This window comes from Poecile atricapillus, chromosome 2 (assembly GCF_030490865.1).
Source record: "Poecile atricapillus isolate bPoeAtr1 chromosome 2, bPoeAtr1.hap1, whole genome shotgun sequence".
In the NCBI taxonomy this organism is placed as follows: Eukaryota; Metazoa; Chordata; class Aves; order Passeriformes; family Paridae; genus Poecile; species Poecile atricapillus.
The window spans coordinates 121,999,398-122,026,191 of record NC_081250.1 but is presented as its reverse complement, the minus strand read 5'-3'; the positions used below and the strand labels follow the sequence as shown (position 1 = coordinate 122,026,191).

The following is a 26,794-nucleotide window of genomic DNA, read 5'->3' as shown; positions in this document are numbered from 1 at the left end:
TTTTAAGGAAAAGGTGGCTCACTTTAATAACCACAGGCATTGGTCACTATTTAACAAGACATTCTAAAAAAGTAATCACAATTTTTCTGATAGTAGTTTACAAGTGGATGGTATACATTAAGATACAGAGGTAGAATCTCACTTTTACAATGCTTCACTAATACAGATTACCAAATTCAAGGCACAAAATTGTTCGCTTTACAAAAAATACTGTAAAAGTCATTTGCTGTTCTATGTGAGTACAACTCAAAAAAATCTTTACACCCTTTCATATACTTAATGTAGAGTTGCATCAGGCATTATTCTATTTTTCCTTTGCTAATAATTGGCATAGGACCAGCACTTACATAAACAGTTTGTATCTCAGCTGAGTTGCTTTGTCTTTTAGGCACAAGTCCAGTTAGAGAATTTAATGTAACAGTTTCCTTGGGGGGGTGGGAGAACTCTGTCAGAAGAACGAGGAAGAAGAAATGAAACATGTAGTCCATAACAGTAAATTGGACTCTGACATAGAGAGGGAAACAGAACAGAGCATTTTTCAAATTAAGTCAACTTGGAAAAAAAGTGAAATTAAATCACTGACTGCATTCCTAAAAAACCAGATGCCCAGTACAAGTTTGCTCTGACAGTATGTAAGACATTCATTTGCCTTTGAATTGGCAGAGATTTACAAATTTATTTTCATCTTTGTTTAAATAGAACACACACAGTTGCAACAAAAGAGAATTACACCACAATTTGGCCATGTGTCCTTTAGAGAACTTGGGTGAACAAGTGAAGAGATGCATTTAGAAACTGTCCTTGAATTTGCTGTAAGATCACGAGCAGTAGCTTAAAATTGCAAGATTTCTCTCCCTTCCTAAATAACATAGGGAAAATCAAACCATTTCTGAAACACTGCATCTTCTGGTTGGATACAGCTCTTAGAAGCCTTGGCAGACTAAGGAAGAGATATCACACAGTGCATCCCTACAACAAGTAGCACAACTAGTTTACTGTACATACAGTGATATTCTAAAGGACAGTGGTGGCAGCTACATTGTAAATTCATTTGAGTTACCTATCACATTTCCCAAGTACTCTAGTCAGTTTTATTTACAGTATATAAAAATCCATTGATTTTTAGAGTTCAATACACAGGTTTAGGACCCAAGAGAATGCCACAGTAAGATGTTGACATTTGCATCTGTTAGATGCAAGTGCACTTTGCAATTCAGTAACATTATTGCATTCACCTATAAATGTTAGTCCATCCAAAACTGTTAAATTCCATTTTTTGCTTCATTGTTGTTTGTAGCCTGTTTCCGTTGAGCGATGAAAGGATACATACACTTGTCTGCTCCCAAAAATCGGTACATGCATACAACTGCTTCAAATGGCAGAATACTGGGAAAAAAGAGGTTAGAGATTTGTTAGAAGACAGCATAAAACAAAAATTCTGCTTACATGCACTTTTAAGTACATGTACTTGGTGTTCTTAAAAACAATCTAATACCTATTGGAGATCCTTCTTAAAAGACTTAAGGGATTTTTATTTCACATGGACACTTTCAGAGAGAATTGAAATTCCAGAGTTCCAACCACACACGGAAGCAGAAAAGAGAAAGAAGCTGTTTATTCACATGCTTCCATCTTAGAACAGATTTTCTGTTTCTTCACAAGCAGTGTAATAGCTTGTTTAAAGAAGAGAGGCAGGGGGATGGAGGGGGGCAAGGGCACCACAGAAGGCCTGGTAAAAGCAAAGCATCTGCTAAAAGCCACATCAGCAGAGGTCATCAGACATTTAAGATATTCTTTAGCGTGGGATTAGTGTTAGTTAATGCCATTCTTTGATCACCAGATGTCTAACAACGTTGATTTATACTCTAAACTCAATCATCCATCCTCAAAAAGAAAGATACAAAGTAAAGAGCAATTTCCTTCCCCCTCACAGATAAAATTCCGAGAGGTGATTATGTGATGGATACCTGGTACAGATCCTCCCCTTGTTCTCACATTAACAAAATATTGTTTTTACTTCAAGTGCAGTACTAAAAAGTCCTGGTAAAGGACTAAAATGGGATTCCTCAGCCCCTGGGAATACCAGCAGGCACTTGTCCAGTGGCAAGCAGTATAATTCCAGCCATTAGGAGTAATGACCACTGAAGCACCAAGAAGTAGATGTCACTGGTACAGGTGTCTTCAGTGCCAGCAGTACTGCTTGTGCAGTGACTGGAGGGCCCTTTGATCTAAAGGCTGCTGCCTGGGGCACGGATTATGCAGAAGCTTTGATCTCCCTGTTGGAAGCTGAAGTGTTGAACCAAGAAAACCCAAAGGGCTTTTGATGTGGCTGCTGCTGCATAAGGCACTGCTTGTGCAGGAAGGTTGAGGCACCCTCTGAGCTTCTGAGTGAAGGAGTTATTTCTTAAATATACTGAAAGTGACCTTCATTTGGTATCAGAATAGACACATATCTCTCTTCCAGGAAAGAGGTGAGCAGTGAAGATGCCTCTATATTTTGGTGAGCCTGTCCACCAAGAGACACTTGAGTCAGAAGATAATAACCACCTTGTAAGTGGAATAAAAATCACCAAGGTGCTCAGTTTCAACCATCCCTTGCAGAACGAAGATACAATGCTATATATTTTTTAAGTCTCCCCTACACACTAGAGATTTAAAACAAAAACACAGACACCTGTGAAGCTGTTCTCCATAAACCAGAATTCAACTGATGTTGTATTACAAGAATTGAAGCACTCCTGCATTATCCTGCATCACTGAAACATCAGCCTGGTTGCAGATTAAAACAGTTTTCATCCTAAGACTGTACTGTGTTAGAATGAAAGAGGTAATTCCTTTAAATATGCCTTCCACCAAACTTAGACTCTGAAAATTGGTTCTGAAATTATCAGTTTTCAGTTTGCACAAGTTTTGAAGAATCTGCAGGTAGGAAGGGCCTTCTCACACACTTGTTCTAGAAACAAGCAGCTAGAGATTCCTCTGCTGGTAGCTGCCTCATGCCCCATTCCTAATGAGGAAATTGAAGAGTGAAATTAAAAGTCTGTTGAATAGAAAATAGGAATCCAAGAGGATGGTAGATACAGAAGGTTAAAACAAAGATGCATACATACATGGCATCTCAGTTAAACGAAGCTTCCCAAGAAAACAACCTATAAGCATGCAAGCCAAGAGAGATTTATGAATTCCAGCAAAAGGGCACCTATGGCCTGTGTGGGTGGGAGGGTGTTTGTATCCAGAAACCGGACATGCTCAAGTATTTTGTGGATTGCATTGCCAAATAACTGGCACTTCAGTTCTTACCTTTTCATGAAGGTGACCATATACATGAGGCGAGGTGTGCAGATCATTGGTTGGTCTGTAAGGATGGCTCTCATGGCCTGTTTCACACAGTATTCAGGTTTCAAGGGTGGAAGGAAAGGCTCAATTTCTTTTCTGGAACATTTGATTAAGAGAGATTAATATGGTACATAAAGGACCACAGATACCAGTGAACAGTTCATTAACTCAATTTCTTTAGAACTTTTTTATATTCACTGTTAAGTTACAAAGACTAATAGTTCAAAATTTGCATTGCCTGTGTACAAAAGGACAGAAGACCGTGAATTCAGGAAGTCTCTTTTTGAGTCTAGTACTAACATATACTAAAGCAGATACAATATTTAATATTTTTATGGTAACACTTGAGTTACCTTTAAATACTTTTATGACACTACAAGCACAGAGCAGAAGGAGAACTCTACTCACCTGATCCTGCACCCTCTAAACATTCCTGTATCTACAAGATAAGGGCAAACTAAAGTAGTTTTGATTCCGTCCTTTTCAGCAGCCTTCAATTCATGGCTCAAAGACTCATGGAAGCCTACAGCTCCAAATTTGCTGGCACAGTAATCCTGCATTGGCAATGAATGAAGCAGAAAAAAAAACAACAACAAACTTAAAAAGGAAGGATATGAATGATGTTCAAAGCAAGCATACCTGAGGTGATTCTGCACAGATTTTCAAAGCAACAACAAAAGACACCTACTGAATAGAGCATCACATCAACTCATTTATCACTTTACTTTTGAGGTAATTAGCACAGAATCATGAAAGCAGAAAAGCTGAATGTAGGAGGATATTACCTTGGATTCAAGTCTTTGAATCAGGCAGGCTTACATGACAAGTTACTCCAATTACCAGTTTGCCTAATAATAAATGGTGCAACAAAGGACTGAGAATACCTAATACTACCTTGGGTCAGACTTGAAAAAGCTGGTATGGCAGGGCATAGGTGTAATAATCATAAAAGTGTTATTTTTCAGGCTCATTTCAACAGAAGAAACAAGCAAGATTTGAGTTTTTCTATGAGATACACAAATAACTCAAATGCTACTGCTGTCTATGCAATTATTAATTGTTGCTGAACTTAGTGTTTTCAGTTGGATGTGTCTGTCTCTGTTGGTGGTCACACCCAGTCTAGGAAATTCCTTGTAGCTTTCTCAAGACAGTAAACATTCTAAAAAGCCCCAAGTTAAACCATCTTCATTCATTTATATTATGAAACACTGCAGTTTAAGGTCCTGGATTAAGCCTTACCTACACACAAAGAAGCTTATGGGGTAATATGACCATTATTGTTTTAGACACCTTAATTTTCACTAACTCAATGCTTTTTGTTCACACTTGCATTTGTATTAATGACTCAAAAAACAAAACAAGCTCCAATCCTAACCTATTTTTATGCACCAGAAAAGTCTCACAAACTGGAGTTCTCAACCAGCTGCTAGTGAAGCAGGTGAGCCATATATTCTAGAAGGTTTTCAGTCATTTCCTCATAGAAACAAGAAACATTACTTTTGAAACCCCTTGCCTTTGGCTTCAAGCTTAGCACTGAAATGCTTGACATGAGTAGGTTGAATGGCACATTTCAAGTTCCTAAATTCACCAGGTAACTCAAAGATCACCTAGCATTCTAAAACCCTCAGTCATCCTAGGCTTTCACTCTAAGTGCCAACCCCACCATCCAAGGAATGAATGCAATGCCTGCCCAAACCCTGTGGCTCCCACTCACAGGGAGCCATGCGCTGATATGGTACTCAGCACCATAACCTCCAAAGATCTTTGAAGATTTGACCTCATTTCCTCTAGCTGATAATATTAAAAAATTTATCTTTGGCAAAAAGTGCCAAATTTTTGTTCATTATAGTCTAACAAACCTCAACTCCAGCAGTACTGAATAACCCCAAGGAGCTTGCAACTGTCACAATGTGTCCATGGTTCATTTCCAGCATCTTGGGAAGGAAGGCTTTAGTGGTCTACAAAGAAAAAAAAAGTACATTTAAACAACTGATACAAAAAACCACTTCATGAACAAGTTACATTAACAACGAGTTCTCAGAATTTCTCAGTTTATTATCAAGAATATAGAAATACAATCATTTTACAGGTTTTGAACTTGAGTTTGTCAAAAATGCTAACAGAAAATCTGCAACTTGTTTGTGAATCCAGAGAGCAAGGCAGCAAGGACTGTGTCTCCAGAAATCCTAAGGGTTAAAGGATCAGTTGAGCTCAGACGTGTTTATTTTTCCAGAAGAGACTAGTTATCAGAAGGAGATAATTTGACCTTAAAATGGAAGTCACAATTTTTAAAGACAGAAAAAGAAATGCAAAGTGTTTAATTACACCATTCAGTACATCTCTGTTGAGACCAGTACCAATTATCAGTTCTAATTATTGACAGTGTTTTTTAAGTTGGATATTGCTAGTTTTATCCAAGTAACTTATCACCTTAGGCCTTTTTTATTAAATTAAATACTACGGGTATGGTTTTTGCTGTTGTTACTTTTTACCTAGAATAGAGCGAACAACTTCTACTTTAAATTACTCTCTATCCTTATTAGCATCCATAGTATTGCTATAGTTAAAAAGACAAGACATTTGTTACTAATTCCTTAAAAGTTCAAAAACAAAACAAAATAAACCCAAAGCAAGTCTCAAGATGAAACTTTAAACTTCCAATTTTTATGTTTTGATTATAACAAAGTTTGTTTCCTTTTAAAAACCTGAATCAGAGTTAACACCTTTAAAAAATTAAGTTTCAAGCAACACATTGAAGGTACTTGCTGGAGGATCTCCCCTACCAGAATACCTATCTTGGTCATATCTCTTCTGAAGCTGACTCAACACTTCTCCATTTTAAATAAGTATTAAGCAGAGCACCATATTTACAACAAAAAAATCAATGCAATGGTAAAATGGTATGTGTAGTTATGAAATACTTCTGCTTTTAGGTTGTCAGTGTACTATATGAGATCACTTTTAAATTGCTCAAGAAATTCAGACAATGCTTTTTAATCACAAACATGCCTAGTTAATATGGTAATCTATTAGTGACAGAGCTTCTAATCTATTCCAACTCACTCAGTACCATGAATGTTTTATTCTCCCAAAAAACTACTCTTCCCATGTAACTCCTATCCCAACTCGGAGCATGCAAATGCCCCTTAAGTGTTTCCTACTTGCTAAATTGTTGGTCTGAGTCTTCTCAGCTGCATTCTTAAAAAGACATGCAAACTACAGCTGAATCCATCTAATTCCATTCTTATGCTGTCTGCATTTTCCAATCAAAGACGTCAGGACAGTTTTGCTCTAATGATTTTCACATGTTCTTGTACAACATTTTTGCCTGCAGGTGTTAAATGACTAATCCAGACCTCCTAACACCACACAAAAGAGTGTTTTCACTGGACAGCTGGCAGATGATAGAAGATTAACAGACCTCCTGACTCCTTGCCTTTTCTACTATTGATTCATACAACTCCTAGATTCTGTCATAACTACATAACAAAGCTAATTATAAAAAATAATCTGAGAGCAAGCTGCCTTGCATTTGTTTCTTTCCTCATGGCAGGGACCTCTAAACCTCTTACACAGAGCCTTGGACAAGAATTCAGTTTGCTGTTAAACTAATCTGTGCCAGGCACACAAAGTTTCAGCCTCTCTTCCCATGTTGCATGGCAACAAAACCCAGTCATCATCGGGCAGCGCCACCCAAAAAAGAGGCTTCGCTTGGACGGCACTGAAGTTTTACAGAGTGCTCTTTATTTGCAGCCTGCCTTGCACGCTACAACACCAACAGCGTGTAGGCTAACCCTGATCCTCCGTGCTATCCCTGTAAGACACCCATGCTCCCAGCTCAGTCCTGCTAAACAATTCACTCCACTCCCGAACATTTGTCAGCTCCATCAGCAGTTTCCACTTACATCTCAGCTTATCTGTCCACATCACATTGGAATGACTGATTGCCACCTCACATTGCCAGAAAGCTTGATAATGCAGACTGAAGCTCTGGCTGCAAACCACAGCAACTACAGAAAAAAGGGGCCTTGAAGTTTGTCTTGGGGGAAAGAAAGGAGGGAAAGAAGCAGTAACAATTTTTTTTTCCTACCACTTTCAAGGCATGAATCAGTATTGTCTTCCAAGAGATGAACAGGCAAGTGCACCAAGCTACTGTTTTTACTATGGTACTGCTTTTCTTCCCCTTTTCCTTTTTTTTTGGTTGATTTTAATATGGTGAACTATAACTATGTATTTGTAAGTATGTTTAGTTTGGCTGAGGAAGAGAATTTTCAATCTAATATGTATATATATAAACATGCAACATAATCAGACTAGTCAATTTCAAAAAGTCCATTCAACTATGTTATTTCAAAGCATAAAAATTATAAAAATTGAGTTTTCAGAACTTGTAGCTAAAGTAACCCATTTTCAACCAGATTAAATTGGCACATGACAAACACGGCTTGTTGAGGACACTTGGTTGACATCTTCAGCATCTCAAGTGCAGACTTGAACAACTCCCAGCAGCAGAACTACAGTCACTTCACGTAAGTAATCTCTTAAAGGCCATTTATGGCTAAATTGGAAAAAAACCGCAGCTCATCTGCTTTAAAGACAGTGGATTTCATGGAAATCTTTGCATGAGACCTCAGTGTTCTGAGACAGCCTGTTCAGAGCAAACCCCTATATTTTGTCATGGCATATTATCCCACAAATCCACTTAAAATCTGAAGTTGAGGGAGTCTATAAAGATAGCTTAACTATCATATGTAGCTATCAACGTCTCCACTAAATGGATGTCAGAGAAAGTCATCTCGATTGCTGCCACCCTCCAGCCATCTGCAGCAGCTGGGAGTCAGCACTTGAAAACAAGCACTGTCAGAGGCAGACACACCCTACCGGGGGATCCATTTCCAGGCTCAGAGTAAAGGCTTGCCCACTGCTCCTCCCAGCCTCCTCTCGCTGGGAAAAACAATCCCAAAGTGAAGTTATTCTTTCGTAGTATAAGCAATCCCCAAATAAATCAGTGTTCTTACTGAGCTTCTGGCACGGCACACCTCCTTGATCAAAGCAGCTTCCTCCATACTCTGGTTCCCAGTTTTTCCACCCGTTACATAAACCAGATCAACCTAGTTTCTTGTTTCTAGTTTCTTTTAGCTTCAGCTACATCTGCCTACCAGACCTGAAATCTTCTGTGTGCTTGTTGTGCTGCTGACAAACTAGTTAAGAGTTTGACTGGTTGTGGCAGTTTCATAGAGCAAGATGCCTCCTGGGTGGCCTTCCCATCTGGAGTTTGTCTGAACAGGTACACAGACCACATTAGTCTTCTGAGGTGATGCATGGACATGCTAATCCTCCATTAAAAAAAATAAATTAGAAGACACCAAGCAAAAGATGGGTTTTGTCCATGGCATTAGAGGTCATGAACCAGGCCCCCAAAATAATTCAAATCAAGTCAAGTGGTTTAATCAAACTATCTGCCTTTTGGTTTGATCCTTGAAGCTTCAGTTTTACCTCTCACAGCTGCAGAGGAAGACATTTAACCAAAACATAGAAATATTTAAAGTCAGAGCTGGGTCATTTATTCATGACAAACACACCACAGTTTTCAACACTGAGGAGAAACCAGTAAGTAAAATATAGAGGATGAAAGGAATTGTGATGCATCAGGGTGAACAGTCCAGGATGCAAGTTAAGCATCTTCCTCACCCAAAATTACCTTTTTTTTTAAGGAAAAAAAATCCCAACAAAAAACCAAAAGCAAAATGCAAACCCCAAAAGCATAGCAAAAACATCAATTTTCTAACCAGCGGTATACTTCAGATAGACAGAAACTAGCTAGGATAGACAGAACATATAGAACTGTTGTGAACAGAGTAGAGCTGGTTTTTCTAACTAGTTCAGTCTTTAAGTTTTTCTGGAACCAAGAGATCAATTTGTAATCTTCTGAGCATTTTCCTCTATGCTTTTGAATATACCAATAAGACCAAACTATTCCCAGTAGCTGTAACCAAACTTCTATTTCATGTGCACACAGCTTAAATGACTTATTTCTCACAAGTGTGAAACTGAACAAGCATTTACATGTCACTTCATAGCTTTCGTAATCTGTTCTCAACATTTTGGTTTACGGCAAATTAACTTCTAACAGTCTAACACTTCTTCCCTCCCCTTCCCCAAATTCTTTAGTTCCATTCTTAATGAAACAAAACTCCAAAGATTGTGCAACACAAAGAGCAGCACAGCTGCAATGTCAAGACAAATTAGTCTAAATACAGCAAATGAGAATATGAAGAAATACTGCGTTTGGGAAAGTGATTTTTTTAATTAAATTTTGGATTAATTATTTTTAAAGAAGAAAGCAAGCATCCACAGAAAACAATGTTAGCTGTATGCAGCTCAAAACAATGGATACTGAACGCAGAAAGCACACCAAAATAGAAAAGTATGTGCTACCTCATGTTTAGAGGGTTGCCTTCATAGCAAAGAAAGAAATAAACAGGTACCAACACACAGGGTCCTTTAAGTTTCTCTTTTTCAATATAGTAAATTTCTTCATACTTCCTGCCTTCGGTCAACAGCCTTTTAAAACTACTTTAATGGCATAAAAAGGCTGTATTACTGTAAGGTTGAAATACCTTTATGTCAAAGTATATATACCAAAGCTTATTTTCTATACAGCTCCTTCAGGTAAGAAGCACAATTTTTTTTTGAGGCCCATCAAAAGAGGTGAATTTTTACATCACTAGTTATACACAACAGTGGTGTACTGGTATTACAGAGAAAACATTTTCTCCCAAGCCACAGCTATTCCTGACTGCCAGAGCTGCTGCCTAACAACACAAAAGAGTGCACTTTTGGGTAAATGTATTGTTTCATCAGGCAAATCCAATATGATAAATTGGTGTGGTTAGGCAAGGACTCACATCCACATATCTCTGGGAGCTAAGGTACCAGGGACCATAGCAGCCTTCTGCCACACATGAGCTAATTTGTTAATTTAACTAACAATGACAAGAAAATATTTTAATCTAAAATACATGTTATATCCTCTCTGTCCCTTAGCACGGACATTCAGTCTTCTTTTCTTCCAATTCTTACTCATAGCCTACAGCACAGCACACTGCAAGTTCTCTTACTCCTGTGCAGGACAGCATGTGGCCACTTCACCACAGAACCAAACATTTCCACATGCCCCAGTTTCTTGTTCCATTCCAGTAATTGAGAAGAAATGTACCAAGGTCTGACAAAAAAGCACCTCTAACTTTTCTGCAGTCTTACCTGTAGTAGGTTTGTCCAAACTATGTGGTATTCCACTAATGCACCACTATATATGTTTAAAGGGAAAGGAAAGTGCCTGAAAGGCAGAAAACCCCAATGGCAAGCTTATCAGTAAACATACTGAAGTTATTTTCAGCTACAGTCATATAGCCCATCTTATTTCAAAAGCCAGCCACTTTACATACAGTTTATAAACACAGGTTAAAACTTTGCTTACAGGATTACAGGGGAAGTCATCACCAAATGGTTTAAGAAAAGGCCCTGAAAATATACCTTAGAACTCTTTCATAGAAGGATTTATCCAAGTTAGGCAACATAATATCCAAAATGCCTTCTCAGGCACCAAAGTATGAAGTTGCAAGCCTGCATTTAACCATTTACTTTCCTTCTACCTTTTTTATTTGGTTCCAAAGAGAATAATTAATGGTCATTTGCACCATCATCTCAGTTTTCCCATACAGCCTCCACATCCTTCCTGAATTCCCCTCTACAAGCATCTCTGAAATGTTAGCTTAAGGTGGGAATAGTAACTGCACTATGACTACATAAAAATACCAAGCACTGAGTTGAAGACTAGGGAGACCACACAATACAAAGGATGTGGCTCTGACAGTAACAGGCTGACTACAGCAGGCACACAGAAGTCTACAACTACTGTTGACCTTGCTAACACAAGGGACCAAAGCTGTACTTTAAAGGACCTCTGATGTCTCTGCTGACTGTTTTCAAGAACTGCTGGGCCCCTTCTGGATAATTAGCCACTGTCTAAGTAAATATTTGAATAGCTGTGGAAATTAGAACTATTTTTGATCTTTGGCTTCTATTCTCAAGAAAGGATAATGAAATACAGGTCAGCGTTACAAAGTCTTCCTAGAGTAATGAATTCAAAAATAAAGTCACATTTCTCAGATTTTTTTTATAGGACTACCCAGATCCTTTGGAAGCAAAAAGGATCAGGAGATAAACATGACATTCGTAACCCAAGCTTCCATAGGTGGCTGTGTTAAAAGCAAAAAAAGAAAACTATTCAAGGACTGTCCTCAAGTGTGCCTTGCACAGGCCCTGCATTCAGAACAAAAAAGCTAAACCTTCCAATATTTCATCTCAAAAGAAGTCCCTTTGTTATGTATCTCCTGGCAGGCAACACAACCTTCAAGTTCTCACTGAAGGTTTATTTGTCCTTCACATAAAAACCCACTGTTTTGGGGCCAGGGGGATTCCTTTAACACTGAACCGCACCAGCAGTTAATGCTTAACATACATGCACAGTAATAATGCTACAATTGCCTTGCAACCAGGAGACCATGAAAGAACATGACAGACTTAAACAAAGATCCATAATGATGATGAGTAACACAGAAGCAAAGCCACACATACACTCCCCAATACCTTGGATAGCCTACATTGGCAGAGTGAAACTACAGATAAAGGTACTCAGCTTAAGAAGCAAAGGTAATAAAATAAAGTAAATACCTTAAAGGCATAAGTCACAAATTAAAAGAAACACCAGGAAATTTAAAACTGTATTTAATTTACAGAGAAATAAGCATACTTTTCTTCTCTCCCAACTCTGTATGAAATACTGCACTGAAGTACAGGAAGTCTTAGATTAGTAAAAACATAAGCTATTACTTGATTCACTTGGTTTTTAATTCATTATTAATTATGGAAGTAATATTGTCTACCCTCACGACCAATCTAAATACATCAAGTCCCCCACTCATCAACAGACATATCAAATCAGCTGAGAAGCACCAAAGTTGTACAAAACAAGGTTAAATCTTATTTATGGAAGTTTGTAAGTGGGTTTGTTAGTAGGAATAAACATCTGTCACACCATTTACTGAAGAACAAGTATGCTACAGCCCACATTTACATTACTACATAGTTTAGTTTTGTATTGTTTATGGTTCAGTTTCAGAATTTCTCCAGTTTTCAAAGCCAATAGTCACCACTTTTCCTATGAAGAGTTCAATTATCATAGTGGTTCCTCTTTTACATGGACTTAACTCATGTTGAGTTTATCAGACAAAAGCTGAAACTGAATTAAATTGTTTCTTTAATCAGAACTTAGTGCCACAAAGCTGTTTACAATGGGTAGACAGTAAAGATAAGATAAGTAATGCTATTAAACAAAAAAAAAAAAAGCACACAGGAAACTAATACCACTAGTTATCTCTCAAACATTAATCATTGATTTCTACTCTTTACTACTAGAACTAATTGTGCTATGCCTAGGGCAACTGAACATTGCCTGACTAAATTGCCTTTTGTATCGTTTGTTAACAAGGCTTAGTTGAAAAAGGCTGTGTCTACGGAGAGAGGGATATGAAAAATGCTTAGGGAATGACATTGCAATTGAAACTTTTATTACTGTTACCTTATCACATCATTACCATTGTCTCACCATCCTCGCTTTTAAGGGCTTAATTTCCTGTGATCTTACCCCAAACTGGGGTAGAAGATAGGTTTTTTTCTCCCTCTCATCTGAAGTGTAGGTTCAGTACTCAAAACAGTAGAACACTAAGAACACTAGAAAACACTAGAACACTAAGTAATACAAGTCTGACTTCAGAAACTTGCCTTTTGAGCATCAAGGTGGAAAAGGTGTCGCTGTAAGCTTTATAGTACTCTGCTGCTAATCGGACTTCAAGGTCTCTTCAGTAAAGCTTTTCTGCATCAGACTAGATTTTGTGTGCACCATAACCTAGGGCAATGGTTTAGGTACATAGAACACAGGCAACGGTAACCCTGATTTCTCCTTAAGAACACTTCACTCCTGTTTAGGAGTCACTACTTTATATAGTTTCTGGGTATGAAGAAATTCAGGTATTCAAGCAGAACTACCCTTGCTATCACTAAAAGGAACTCAGAGCCTTTATGTTATTGGCATGCAGTCTCCACCTTCCTGCTCCCAAGAACTTCTGTAATTTTTTTTCCTTAGAGATTTTAGATTTACATGATTTTAAATTTACACTAGACCAAAGCGGAACAAATGTATACCTCAGATGTCAGTCTTGTCCTGTAAATTGTCCAATCTTTCTAATGTCTATACGCCACCAGTCATTTCTGTGCAAACATCTAGTTGCCTTTAGAGGATGTGCTTGTACATATATATAATACCATAAATGCTGTACATATATACAAAACCATGTTCACCTGTACTTGCCAATATTGCTTGGCTGATGTATAAGTGCTTCCTATATATGCAGTGGTACACGCAACTGCTTCAATCACTGATTACGTATTTAGACTTCTTCCCTCCAGAGTCTGCACGTCTTTGATTTCATTAGGCTATGAAAAATGAAGCACGTTCTCATAGGTTGCCCAGAGAGGTGGTGAAAATCTCCATCTTAGAGGTATTAGAAAACTGTTTGGGCACAAGCCTTGGCAACTGGCTCTGGGTGGCCCAGCTTGAGCAGGGGAGGTGGACCTGATGACTTCAGAGGCCACTTCCCACCTCAGCCATTCTGTGATTCTCCACTCAACAGCCCATTCCCTCTTCCTCTCACAGAGGAAGAAGTTCAGAAGCCAGCAGAGACCTTGCACTGTTCATCACTGTGTTAACTCAAGTTTATCAACACCGAATCTTAACTGGAAAGGATACCAACTCCTCTACTACATCTCTCATGTATCTCTCTGACAGGAGCTCTTGCCTGCAATAAATTATCCTGCTCTAAAACAGTGTCTGTTCTACTTCCATTGCTCCTCCTCCTCCCTTTGGTCTCAAGTCGGTTCAGCTGGAGGGAGGGCCCAATGAAGCAGTGCAGGACACCCAGCTGAATTTCTTGTGGAATTAACATTTTCAGCCAAGTTCAGCACATACATGTACCATACTGTTTTTAAAAACTAATTATGTCCCCCCAGCTATCAGAAGTCCTCCAGTAACTCACTGCGTGCCAGCTTCTTTAGGACATTCTGAGCCCTCACAATTTTTCACACTTTGAATTTTAGTGGTTTTAAAGCTTGGTCAGAGCAATCCAAACACAGTGGATTCTTGACAGCTAGCAATGAACAGGGAAAAAGAGTATCTCTGCCTAACCTATGTAAAAGCGCAAAACAAATTACCAATGATGTTTGTTGTAAATGCCAAAGTAATCTATAATATGAGACTGAATAATAAAGGTAAGATGGCATAGTAAGAGGGCTGTTGGAAACCCAGCTATGCATTTAGTCTGCCTTACACTGAAAAACAAGCAAGTCTAGATCAAAGTAGAACAAATGCATACCTGCAGACTTCTCCAGACAGCACAAATGCAAGGCATATTTAAGCATGAGAACTGAAGGTTTCCAAGTACTCACTTTCAAAAGCTGACCTCTTCCCTCCTGCTCAAAGGCATTTTATTGGAGAAGCTGATATTTATTATCCAAAAATATTAATCTCATTCTACTCTCAAACTATCACAGCTATCAAACCACAATTACTATTAATTTAAATGAAGTATTACATCGTTGGCAGCCACTGAAAAGCAAGATGTAGCTTAGAAAGCAAATCCTTCTGCCCAAATCTACCAGATCACTATTTGAGCTTTCTATATAGCCAAGACTAACAAAGCACTCCAATGTGGCTGTGACAGCACAGATACACTCCTGCAAATTCAGGAATTTAAATTACAGTCTATGTAGGTAGCAGCACCAACCTTGTATTCTTCCACAGGCAGATCTATCAGTAAAGATGACCTAAAAATAGGTTTATTCAAATGTCAAATTTGAAATTACTTTAGAGCATTCTACTGAAGTGAAGCAGGAAGTTAACACTTGCCTACTCCCTTCCACAAAAGGTGGTTTAAGCCCTGCTGAAGTCAAGTGACTAGAAATTCTACTTTGTTTATATACTGACAAATGGCTGTGTCAAAGGATTTGTAGCATTTCAGAGCTATGTTGACATTAGTGTAACAAACACATTAGTCCCTCACCTTCATTAGCACAAGTTTGCAGCAAATGTCCAACCATTTGGAGAGCGGTTATTTATTGCCAGCTATTTGATAATCTTGGCAAAAATGAAAACATGCCCCTATAAGTCTGCAAAAAATCCACATAACAAATTCATTTTAGAAAAAACTATTAGATAAGAGCTCAGAATATTTTGTTCAGTGAACAAGAACACAATCCAACTTTTAAATACACATTTTTCTCCAGCTTGCCATAAGCTTAGTCATCTTCTGGAATATTTAGTAAACCTTGGTATTTTAGTCTATAGGTTTCCAAAACATTACTAGAGAACAGTACTGTCAGAACTACTTATGGAAAATATGAAGTCATCATTCATGTTTTATGATTTATGTAGCAGGCTTTTTAAGAAGTGGCTAAGCATTAAAGGACTGTCATATTTTATAGATACCTTAAGGCCAGTACCTCTGTAACAATGCAATTGCTAGAGTACCTGCAGGCAGATGAAAGCTGAGTCACTTTACTCATCCTGCTCAACTCAGTCCCCAAGTCATTGTTTTGAATCATTTCCTTCATAACAAGGAAAGTGATTATGTTACAACCGAGTATCTCACAAGAGAAACAAGACTAGAAGGAAAGCTACCCCTTCCACATAGCAGAAACAAAACTAGGGAAGATGATATAGTTGAATAGAGATTTAGCTTCAGTATTTCTTTAGGAAACAGTAAGAACCTAAAAGACTATGATTTCCTGTGAAGTAACTCACTGAACGAGAAATAGCATTTTTAAAATACATGAAGCTTTTAGATTTTTAATAACCCAGGTGTTTATGTTTCATACTTCTCACCACCCTTCCACAAAAGGGTGTGCAGAAAATAAATAGTCTTAGCAGGTAAATTTTTTGCTTCATAAGCCAACAAAGGATAAAATGATCAAAAGACTCCAGCTAATACAGTGACTAAACCAGCAACTAAAGCAATTTTCAAAGTTTCTGCTTACACAGGCATTTTAAACAAACATCAGCAAACTACCCACTTTCTTAGGGACTGAGTTTTCAGAGAGAAACACTTATTTCGCCTGTCTGTGGAAACTATGCTTATGTCCCACAAACTGAAACATGGGTCCAGCCTGGTTTTTTCTACATTCTGTGTTAGTAAAACTGATTTCCAGAGAAGTCAAACAGCACAGTAGGAACAATAATCATAGTTTCAAGGTAAATAAGCTAAAATTGTAAACACCACGTTATCTGATGCATATAGAAAACTACCTTGCCTTTATCTGGAGGTTTTTAATAGTTGTAATTAAAATACTGCCATCTCTTTTGAAGTTGTTACATTCAGACTGTTATGCCAATGGAGGATCTGCTACAGCTTGGAGTCATTTATGACTACTTAATTATTTAGAGGACGTAAATCCTACTCCCAAAAAAAAAAAAAGTCCAGAAATGAGGTTTCACTAGGATAATCACAGAGGCCCTGTTCAGCTATGTGATTTTATCCTATTCTTCTTCACCTTTTCCCCCCACACTGGCTACTCTAAGTCTGAAATGCTGAAGAGGTGATTCTAGTCTCCAAACAGAAATACAAATCAACTTGGGCAAGAAAATTCACAGCTTTCCTCCCTGCCCTGCAGACAAGTTAGTGAACTGAACAAGCTCAGTCAAACATCAGCTGAAGATAAAAACTAGTGCAAGGTAGGATACAGACTCAAGGGATGGCCCCACGAGACAGACTGCCATCTCTAAGGTGCCTTGTAGTTTCTTCCTAGATCAACAGAAATTTTGGATAAATTACTTTTAAACACACATGAGCTTTTTCAAAACACTGCTGAAAAGGGGAGTGCTGGAGAAGCTGTCACACAAGTTCAAACAGATGGCAGAAGCAACCAGCACCAGGGCACATTTAGGTGCAGAATTCAACAGCCAAACAAACTTGAATTTCAAAAGGCTCACACCAAGTCAGCCACCTCAGCTCTGCAGCTGTTCCAGCATTCCTTGGCCTACCATGCCCTCCCATCCCAGTTGTGATAACTCACTCATGTCATGTGTTAATTTGACTGACATATAAATCATTTTACTAATATAATTATTTACAAGAACAAAGTGTTCATTCAGAAGTGTAAGCACAAACAGATTTCCCCCATTTGTGACATATTTGCTTTCAAACTAAACCCTCAGCTCCCCAAGATTCTATGAATCTCAAAGTCTATGCCTACTCAATATCATAACTGCATTTTGAAAGACTGAAAGACTAATTTTTAGCAGATGAAGTCTAGGACCACAGGTAAAAACATATATCATCACATGTACATCAGCTTCAGTTTGCCTTTGCAGAAAGACATCTGCCATTTTCCACAAAAGACAGAGAGGTATCAGTAACTCAGTTTTACCATCAGTGTCAATAGCCAGAAACCTCAAAGGTCAAAGGGAGCAAGGCTTATCAAGTGACTGATGCACTGGTTTTTACATACAGAGAATTGTGGAAAGATTTAGTACTAGAGATACATAACAAAACCCTTTCCTCCCCACATAAAAACCCCGGAAGTGAAATCAAAGCATGAGAAGCATTGGGAGAGAATAATAGTTCACAGCTGATAAGGATAAAAGGAGAAAAGATTTAAGAAGTGCAGTGCTAAAATGACAAAGATGGTGTTAGAAAACATAACATTCATCTTTCCTCAGCCTGTCTAGTCAGAGTAATTGATGACACTGAGAGCTATGAAAAAGGATTGCTTACCCACACAGATCAGTTAAGACAGGTCTTAGGCAGTGATGCAAACACTGGGTCAGCAGAACACTTGGCTGTATCATAATTAGGACTGCTTTTCTCCGAACACAGCTGTCTTCTACAGTTCTGCCACGGTCACTTGGTTATTACAGAAAGTTAATAACATAATGACATAACATTAACTTAGCTGGTTTTCATAAAATAAAGGTGGATGTTACCTGTAGATGCAAGAATCTGGCACTTTAAACTCCATTGGCCTCCTAATCTCCACAGGACAAGAAAAGCATATACATTGTCTTTTAGATGAGTATTTCACTGACACATAGGACGAGCCATTCTCTCCACTTGTAGCAAGGTTAGGCACCACACTGGCAAAGACCATCATCACATTCAAGGACTTCCTGTCTCCCCACATCCTTCACAAGTAACTGGATAATTGCAGACCAAAGCCAGGTCAGAGGTTTTTGCTTATTCAGCTGACCTACTGCGTTCCATAAGAAGGAGGAATATAACCATCACACTGATCACTCATCCAGGACCATGCCTTCAGAGAAAATTAGCAATCCTAAAAACATTCACAGTTTGCTGACAAGTCTCCAAGCCTTAGAAAAATTCACAGGAGACTAAAGAGTGAGATTATCCCAAGTGCCTTACCTCTGCAACCTATTCTGCAACTCCAGATTCATTTTAGATGGATGTAGAATTGCAAGCCACTTAACAATTAATACTTCAGACATGTTTCAAGTAGTCTTGGCGTGGTCTCTTCAGGACAACTTTCCCTTTCCTTAAGTGAACTCTCACAATGCTTTTCTGGAAACATTATGGTTTTCACCTAAATTCTTCAAGCTTAATACAGTTTAAGGCATGGAAGTAAATGACTGATCACACCTTGTGCTACCACCTTAGACTCCAACCTACAGGCAACAAAAAATCCATGGGTCACAATCTGAAAATCTCTATTTTCTGTTCCTTGAGACTCTAAGATCCGTGCACCTTTCAAATAGTGCAGCATATTAAATTCCAAAGTATGTCTGAGAGAGGCTGCCACAAAAGCTTAGCTGTAACTGAAGCAGTTCAAGGAAACATTATAATAAGGTCATTTTAGAGTTGTTAACTGACTGGGATGAAAATCAAACACTTTACATCATCAGTGAGAGGGAAGGGAAATGCACAAATTCAGCTGTCATCTGAACAAAAGAAGCCAGCTTTCTCCATCAGGCAAGGAAGATGCTCTAGCACAGAAAGTATATGTAGGAAGGCTGGTGTAACACATTCAAAAAATCTTCAGTATGATTTTCCCACAGCCCTGAGTGCTGCTAACTAACCAAGAGTGCTGTAATTTATTCTTCTCACACTCCTTGATATGTAACTACTTATTTATCATCACGATACAGTAGACAACGAAGAACCAGGACAGAACAGACTCAATAGCCCTTAGGGACTAGAGCTGAGAAACATGTGAAACAACTACAGTTTGGTGGGAAGCACTGTGGAATCCCAATTATAGATGCTCAAACTCATGATTCCCACACAAGGCAAATGAAGAGGCGTTTTGCATAAGACCTACCTACCACCCCATCCCTACATGCTCAATTATGCATGTTGACTCTTCAGATGAGTACACTGCCAAAAGATTCATTTTTATCCTCTTCCATTACTATTCTGAAACTGGTATAAGATTGGTGCTATGGTCAAATCTCAAACATACAGGCACCTAATTAAAGGGTTTGGGTTGGTGTACCCATCAAAAAAGAAAGAGAAAACTTTGAAAATAACAAATTAAAAAACATGAAAGTTTTTTTAAGTGATCACTATAACTAAAACATGATTACAAAGCTAAGATACATATACACACAAATTGCAAGATACAAGCTACAAAATTAAAGACTGCATGATAGTGACCGACAACTGTGCTTGACACAACGCTAGTCCTCATAGACCATAATGTAAACCCATGAGGAAAGCTCTGAACCAGTAGTATTGTGCCCACTTAAATGCCAGAAATATATAACCACCCCTTTATTTTCCAGAACATAGTACTAAAGTACACTGCTTTATAAAATGGGAAAGTGCAGTTTTTTAGGGCCTGCATCTGGAAGACAGTATTTTCTCATTTGATAGATTCCCTCTATTTTTTTGAGAAATGAACCCAAAAATATATGAACAGCAGAACCATACCAAAGCACTTATAAGTTTTAAGTATGACTAATATGACTATTTCCATAGCTAAGAGTATGATTGCTTTCTCCTTCATACTTACTACCCAGCATGCTACCACAGTATATGAAACACATGTGCTGTCTAGGGTAATTTGCTGGTGGCATGGAGTTGGAATAATTGAGCAAGAGAAGAGTTAGTTTTGATGATACTTTTTGGATCACATACAAATGTTTTGCTTGAACTTGATCCGGCTCATTTTTCAAAGAAAAAAGAACATGTAGATTAAACTTTGTAAGTAAATTTGTGCATCTTGGGGTACATCATCATGAAATTAAAAAAAAAAAAAAACAACAATTAAAGCTAACTTCACTCATCTGAAATACTAAATATAGCTGGGTGGCCTGTCAGTGGCATACTGTGTCTATATTTAATCGCAGGCACTAGAATCCTAAATTTGATAGCAAAAATTAAAAATTATGCCAACAGGCCACAAGACTTAGCAGATAATAGTTTCAAATAACATAAGCTGCATTTTCTTCTTCAGAAGATGAAAATGCACACTATGTGTAATACTTCTGTATTTGAACTAAATAAACTATAGGCATTAGTGAGCCTTATTTAACACCAGGGAGCTTGAAGACAACAATACATAAATGATGATACTTTATAGATAACTATAGTCTCTCCAAGGCTTTAGCAATCCTGTCAGTGTAATGAGACTGGTAAATACAGCAGCTGCATCAAGGGCTATTTGATTTAGCAATTCTGTATTGACCATCTTTCCAAGGTATATTTACGTTTTAGAGGTTTTCATGAATGCCCTAAATACCTGAGTACTGCTTCTCCCTCTAATAAGTATTTATTTCCCCTGTACCAATGTTGGGCTGTCTAAAAAATTACTTCAATTCCTATAGAGATGCCAGCATACCTTCAAAAATCAAGCAGCTGTAAACAAATCAACAAAACTACTCAGGCAAAGAAACCAGTACACAAGTCTTTAAACTCTGGGTCCTAGTCACTCTCTATATGGATTTCTTTTTTTTTTTTTTAATATGACAGAGCTGGAGCAGAATGCTTTTGCTTCCCCCTTATGGTAAGTTGAAGAGAACTCTAGGAGGAAAGCTTTAAGCTGAAATATTTGGAGTATCCACATGACAGGGAAACACAGATCACTTAGATCTCTTAGAGCTGAATACTGAAGACCTGTTATACAGAAGGATCTTCATGTCACAGTATTTCAGAACTGCTCATCACCCTGCCCTGGCCCCTTCTTCAGCGACCAAAACTAGAATTACCCAGGTATTATAGAGATGTCCAATATTAATATCTACTTATCCAGCAATAGACTATTTTTCCAGAAAAACTGTTAGAGTAGGTACAAGACTCTCAAATTGTCCCAAAATTAAGAGTTTGTAGTTCTATTCAATATGGTGCCATTCTCAAATCCACAGTATTTTGATACTTAAGCTTTATTGTAAAACTACAATAAAAATATCTGATTCCTATGTTTACTAAAATCTGATTCAGCAACAGCTTTAAGTTATATTGTGACAGCCTTTTTAAAATTTGAATCCTGACACATCATAAGAAGAAACTTTCCTAGTCTGTAGAAATTCAGTTCTAATAATTGACAAGTGCAGCCAAGTAAGTTGTTATTCTTACAACAGACTGGCAGGAAAGATAGTGTTACACTCCTGCTACAATTTTATGCATCTGCAAATTATAGTAAACCAGAGCTGGCTTATTTCAAACTGGGAATGGATTTTGTCCCTATGTTTTCAATATCAGAAGCATTCAAGTTATCACAGCATGAAATAACAGGTTTTTAATACTGCAGTGGATTTTATGCTGTGGAAATTGCTACATGATGCAGTGGTGACATGTTTATATAGAACACTCATAGGAAGGATTACACAAATCATGCATGTCAGCAAAATGGAAAGCATCTGTTTAGGCTGTGGCATGCTGCTAAGGCTCTCTCCACTGCCAGTTTGTGATATGGTACACAGCCCAGCTGGAGTCACAACAGCAAAACTCTGACAGATTTTCATGTCACTGCCTACTGCAGAAGTTGGGCAGCCTTACGATGGTAGCTGCTAGCATAAAAGCAAGATCAGATCACGTGCATTCTGCATGGAGAACAGGCAATTAATCTGATGTCAAATGTTTCAAGGGACAAGTACCAGAGCCTTATTTTCAGTTTTTATATAGAAACTCATTGAGACTTGATTAATGATCAAGGGATGAAAAAGAATTTCCCCTGAACCACATTAAAAAAAACCAACAACACAATACACCAAAACCCAGAAAAGTACAGACACTTAACTACTGAAGCAATATTACATGCAAGATCCATGTCTTTACAAAATCCATTTACAGTTTTTTGGACTAAACAGCCTCCAAGAATACTTAAAAGCCTACATAATGCTCCAGAGTATTAGCTTTGCTTTTGGACCACCAGTTTAGCTGACACGGAAAAGACTAGCTGTATAAGACTTCACACATCTAGACACATTGTTCTATTTAAGTCAGCATTGACTTGCATCAAAAAAGTTGGCTTCAAATCAGCTGATTCAGATGACATCTTATGAATTAAGTAGTATTACTTTCAACAGAAGTCCACCCACTATTGGTCAAGCCAATCTTTTCTGGGATCATGAAGGGGAATACACGGAAAAGAGCTTTGCCAACAACAAAAAAAATAAAAGGAAAAGCAAAGCAAGACACAGAATCTACAGGAAGTTTACATATGAACAGATCCTCAATTAAATCTAAAGGGTGTTGACTACTCCTTTAAAACTTAAGCCAAAATCTCAAGTTCCGCAGTCCAAACATAGCTATACCTTCTTGGAGTTTTTTTTTTAAAGTCACTTCACACTAACATTTAGAGATGAATGGAACTGTTATGGAAACCCAATCATAGCAATACTAGACTCTAAGTTTAGTTTTCTATTACTGTAAGAGATTCAGAACACACAGTGTGCTTTAAAAAGGTCTCTAAAACTGTTATAAATAAGTGTATGACTTAGGCCTGAAGAAAGAACAGCTGGAGAATTTAGGATCCTCCCATATTTTAGCTCATGGTGATGTCATAATTTAGAGTTCTTGGAAGCTATCAATTCAGCATTTAAGCAACATCAATAACATTAAATGTACTACACATCTCTATTGGCTTAAGCACCAATTTAACTTTTATTAAGGGGAACACACAGAACTCTTAATTATAAGAAGTCACATGAGCATTCTCAGAACCTCTCAGATTGCTTTAAAATACATACTTTGAGAGTTCAAAAGGGTTTCTAAACATACTATCTCCTGTGCACTCTCTGCAAGCTTTATAATACATTGGAAAGAGACTGCTCTGCCATTAAGTGTTTCACAGTGCAGATTTGAAGGGGCTCCTTTAGGGTTATGAAACAGCATTTCATTTCCATGTTAAAAAAGTTTGGCTTGGGAGGGCCTTCTAAGTTTTGAAGATGGGGTATTTTAAAAAATTTTATTATGTAAAGGTAAGATCAGTCAAAGAAGGTTTAAGTTTTAGTATATTTTCAGATTGCTTAATACTTTCATTGTTATGCAAGTGTATTTCATAACCTTATTTGAGGATTCAAAGAACAGTTTTGATACTAACAATGGTCTCAGTCTGACAGCTAATGCTAACCCAAGTGTGCATCATGCCCTCCTTCAACACTCCAATTTATGTAACTCCACACCACTATGGGTCTAAAAATAAAACACATGTGAAAACAAGGTTTAGATGGACAAGAAGAGTAAGGCCACATACTTGTTCTCCTTAATTAGCATCTGCTAGTTGTGGAAACAATACCATCCCAGAAACCAGTTAAGACTTTCTAACTTCCAGAGGCAGTCCCCAAAGAAAGCTATGAGGACAAATACACAGGATTCCTGAAAAAGTGTTCTTGGCTTGATTTCTTGAGAAATCTTTTTCGCCTTTCCTCCCAGCCTTCAAAAAGAACAATTTGCCTCCAAGGCAATTCAAACAACATTTTCAGCAGGGGTTTTAAAGATTTTTTCCAGAAATATGCAAGTTTGCTCTTGTGACCATCATTAAAACAGCATCTTAAAGCTGCTAATGTGCTGGCAGAAGAGTATGTGAGGAAGACTGAGAAGCCATTCATTAACAGTAACAACCTTTAAGCAGATTCAGAGATTATTGCTTGTAAAGGATTTAATATCCAAAGCTACAGAAATGACCATAGGACTTAGAACTCTGGATCCTAGGAGGATACAGCTGATTTAAAACTATTTGGTAACAATCATAATACCAGCATTCCTGTTAAACAGAACAATCAGTTCAAAACCAGAAATAACCAAAGCAGTGATCCTACAAGTGAAAAAGAACAAGTGCAAACCTCAAGGAGATAGGAGTTCAGCAACAGCAGTTCATTCCCCAAAAATAATTACCAAAAGGGCAGAAGAAAGGAGTTTATAGTTACCCAGAAGTGTGCGTGACAGTTAACCATCATGGTCCTCTCAATAAGCTCATCAGGACACTCCAGAAGATGGTGCCCGGAGACCACACCAGCATTGTTAACCAGGACAGACACCTCGCCAACCTCCTTGCGGACCCTCTCAGCTGTCAAGTAGACATTCTCTCTTTTGCCCACGTCACAGGTGTACGTGTAAACCTGCAAGTTGCAATGGGGCAGCACATCTTTCTCTCCATCTCCAGCTACTAAAGAACACAGATAAGAGAACAGAAAGGGGGGGGGGGGGGGCAATAAAGTTCTTGCTCTTATTTTGACATTCAAACAAGTACATCAAGCAGAAATAGCAAATAAAATTCCAAACCACCAGAACTTCTATTTACTTTGGTGTCACTGCGGTACACCAGGAGTCAGCTATTTACTATCGCGGCTACGTGTTTTAGAAAAAGCCGGAGGTTTTAAAGCCGCTGCTGGAGTCTGAAGCTCTGCAAAGCAGGTTCTGCGCTCACTGCTGCGGGCACAGGGCCGGCTCCGGCTGGCAAAAGCACCGTCGGGGCGTCTGATAGCCCTGCGCCCGGCGGGCTCCAGCCCGGAGCCGCTCTGAGGGCCCGCCGCAGGTGAGCGCTGCTCCGGGCTGGACCCGCCGGGCGCGCAGCCCCGGCTCCCTCCGCCCCGGGCCGGGCAGGTGAGCGCCGGGGACAGCGCGGGGAGCCTCGCCGCTTACCTCCGGGGGCGGCGGCGGCCGCCTCTTCGGCCATCTCCCGGTAGATGTGCCGCACCATGCCCGCCGTCTCCTCGTTGCTCTGCGTGTTGATGTCCCACAGCACCAGAAGCGCCCGGCGCCGGGCAAACTCCAGGGCGAAGAGGCGGCCCAGGCCGCTGCCCGCCCCGGTGATCAGGCACACCTGCCCCGCCACACTTTTCTCTTTGGGCCGCACCAGCCACTTGGCCGCGGCCAGCACGAACGCCCACAGCACTCGGAAAGTCACCACGAAGAACTCCAGCAGGATGTTCATGCTGCCGGACTGCGGGGGCCGGAGGCACGGAGCCTCCTCGCCGCCCGGCTCCCCAACCTGGAGCCGCCGCTGCCCGGGACCACCCGCCGCGGGCACCGAGGGAGGCTCCGCTCACAGGGGTCCCGCCGCCGAGCGCTCCCTCTCCGTGCCGCTCGCAGCCCCACACCCCCGCCTCAGTCACACACGCCGAGAACGGAGCCCGGACACCGCGCTGCCTGCCTGCCCGCCGCCGCCTCCCCGTCCTGCCCCGTCCCACCCGCGGCCCCGCTACTGGCAGTGAACATCTTGCCCGCTCGGCCCCTCTATATAGGGCGGACCGGGCGGCCGAGCCCCTCCCCCGGGCCGGCCCATCCCGCCCCGCATTCCCGGGACCCCCCGCCCCCGCCCCGCTCCGCCCCGCCGCCGGGGGAGGTCCCCGACGGGAACGGGACGGCACGGCCGGTGCTTTGCGCTGCTCGGGGCGGGCGTCCCGGCGGCCCCCGGGGGCTCCAGCCCGCCCCAGCCCGGCCCCGGCGAGCGGACTACAAGTCCCGGGGTGCGCCGCGCCCCGCCGGAGCGCCATCTCGGGTGCGGTGCCGCGGCGCGGCTTAGAGGAACACGCACGGGCGCTAAAGGTTCGTGCTCGGGGCTAGAGACGCAGGGAAGCTGGAAGCACACGGGAACCACTGAACCCCGCAGGATGCCCGCGTGCCTGGGGATCCTCTGCTGAGCCGTGAGAAACCGCTGAGGAAAACCCCCCATGGCTTCTTGGTCTGTCAGCCAGGTACAGAGGTCACTGATATCTCACCCGCCACTGGCTGAAACAGGAGCTCACAGGTGCCAGCACACGGGAAGTATTTTCTTCTGTATGATAGCAGAGGCCGCTCCCTGTACCTGGGCACCCTGTGGCCACCCGGCGCCGCAGCATCCCGCTCCTGGGCATTTGCCAGTTCCAGTGGATGAGGACCAGAGCGTA

The 26,794-nt window shown here is 40.0% G+C and overlaps 1 protein-coding gene across 2 annotated transcripts; it reads right to left on the bottom strand.

Moving 5' to 3' along the window:
- Nucleotides 1-26,127, bottom strand: RDH10 (retinol dehydrogenase 10). 2 transcript variants are annotated; one of them, XM_058832959.1, is made up of 6 exons: nt 25,548-26,127; nt 24,833-25,068; nt 5,196-5,294; nt 3,745-3,890; nt 3,301-3,432; nt 1-1,386 (listed from the first exon to the last, which is right to left on the bottom strand). In XM_058832959.1, the coding sequence occupies exons 1-6, from the start codon at nt 25,837-25,839 to the stop codon at nt 1,263-1,265; spliced, it is 1,029 nt and encodes a 342-aa protein (XP_058688942.1). In that variant the 5' UTR covers nt 25,840-26,127; the 3' UTR covers nt 1-1,262. The 2 variants fall into 2 exon arrangements, with proteins under 2 accessions (XP_058688942.1, XP_058688941.1); XM_058832958.1 differs by having other exon boundaries at nt 24,833-25,071; nt 25,548-26,125.
- Nucleotides 26,128-26,794: the final 667 nt, after the last annotated feature.

Excerpts from the sequence above, each read along its gene's own strand:
- RDH10 (XM_058832958.1), bottom strand. The coding sequence starts at position 25,839 with ATGAACATCCTGCTGGAGTTCTTCGTGGTGACTTTCCGAGTGCTGTGG. Across the intron at positions 5,295-24,832 it reads ACTGTCACGCACACTTCTGG|ACCACTAAAGCCTTCCTTCC; the intron begins GTAACTATAAAC and ends TTTTCTTTGTAG. Across the intron at positions 3,433-3,744 it reads TTTAGAGGGTGCAGGATCAG|AAAAGAAATTGAGCCTTTCC; the intron begins GTGAGTAGAGTT and ends CAAATGTTCCAG.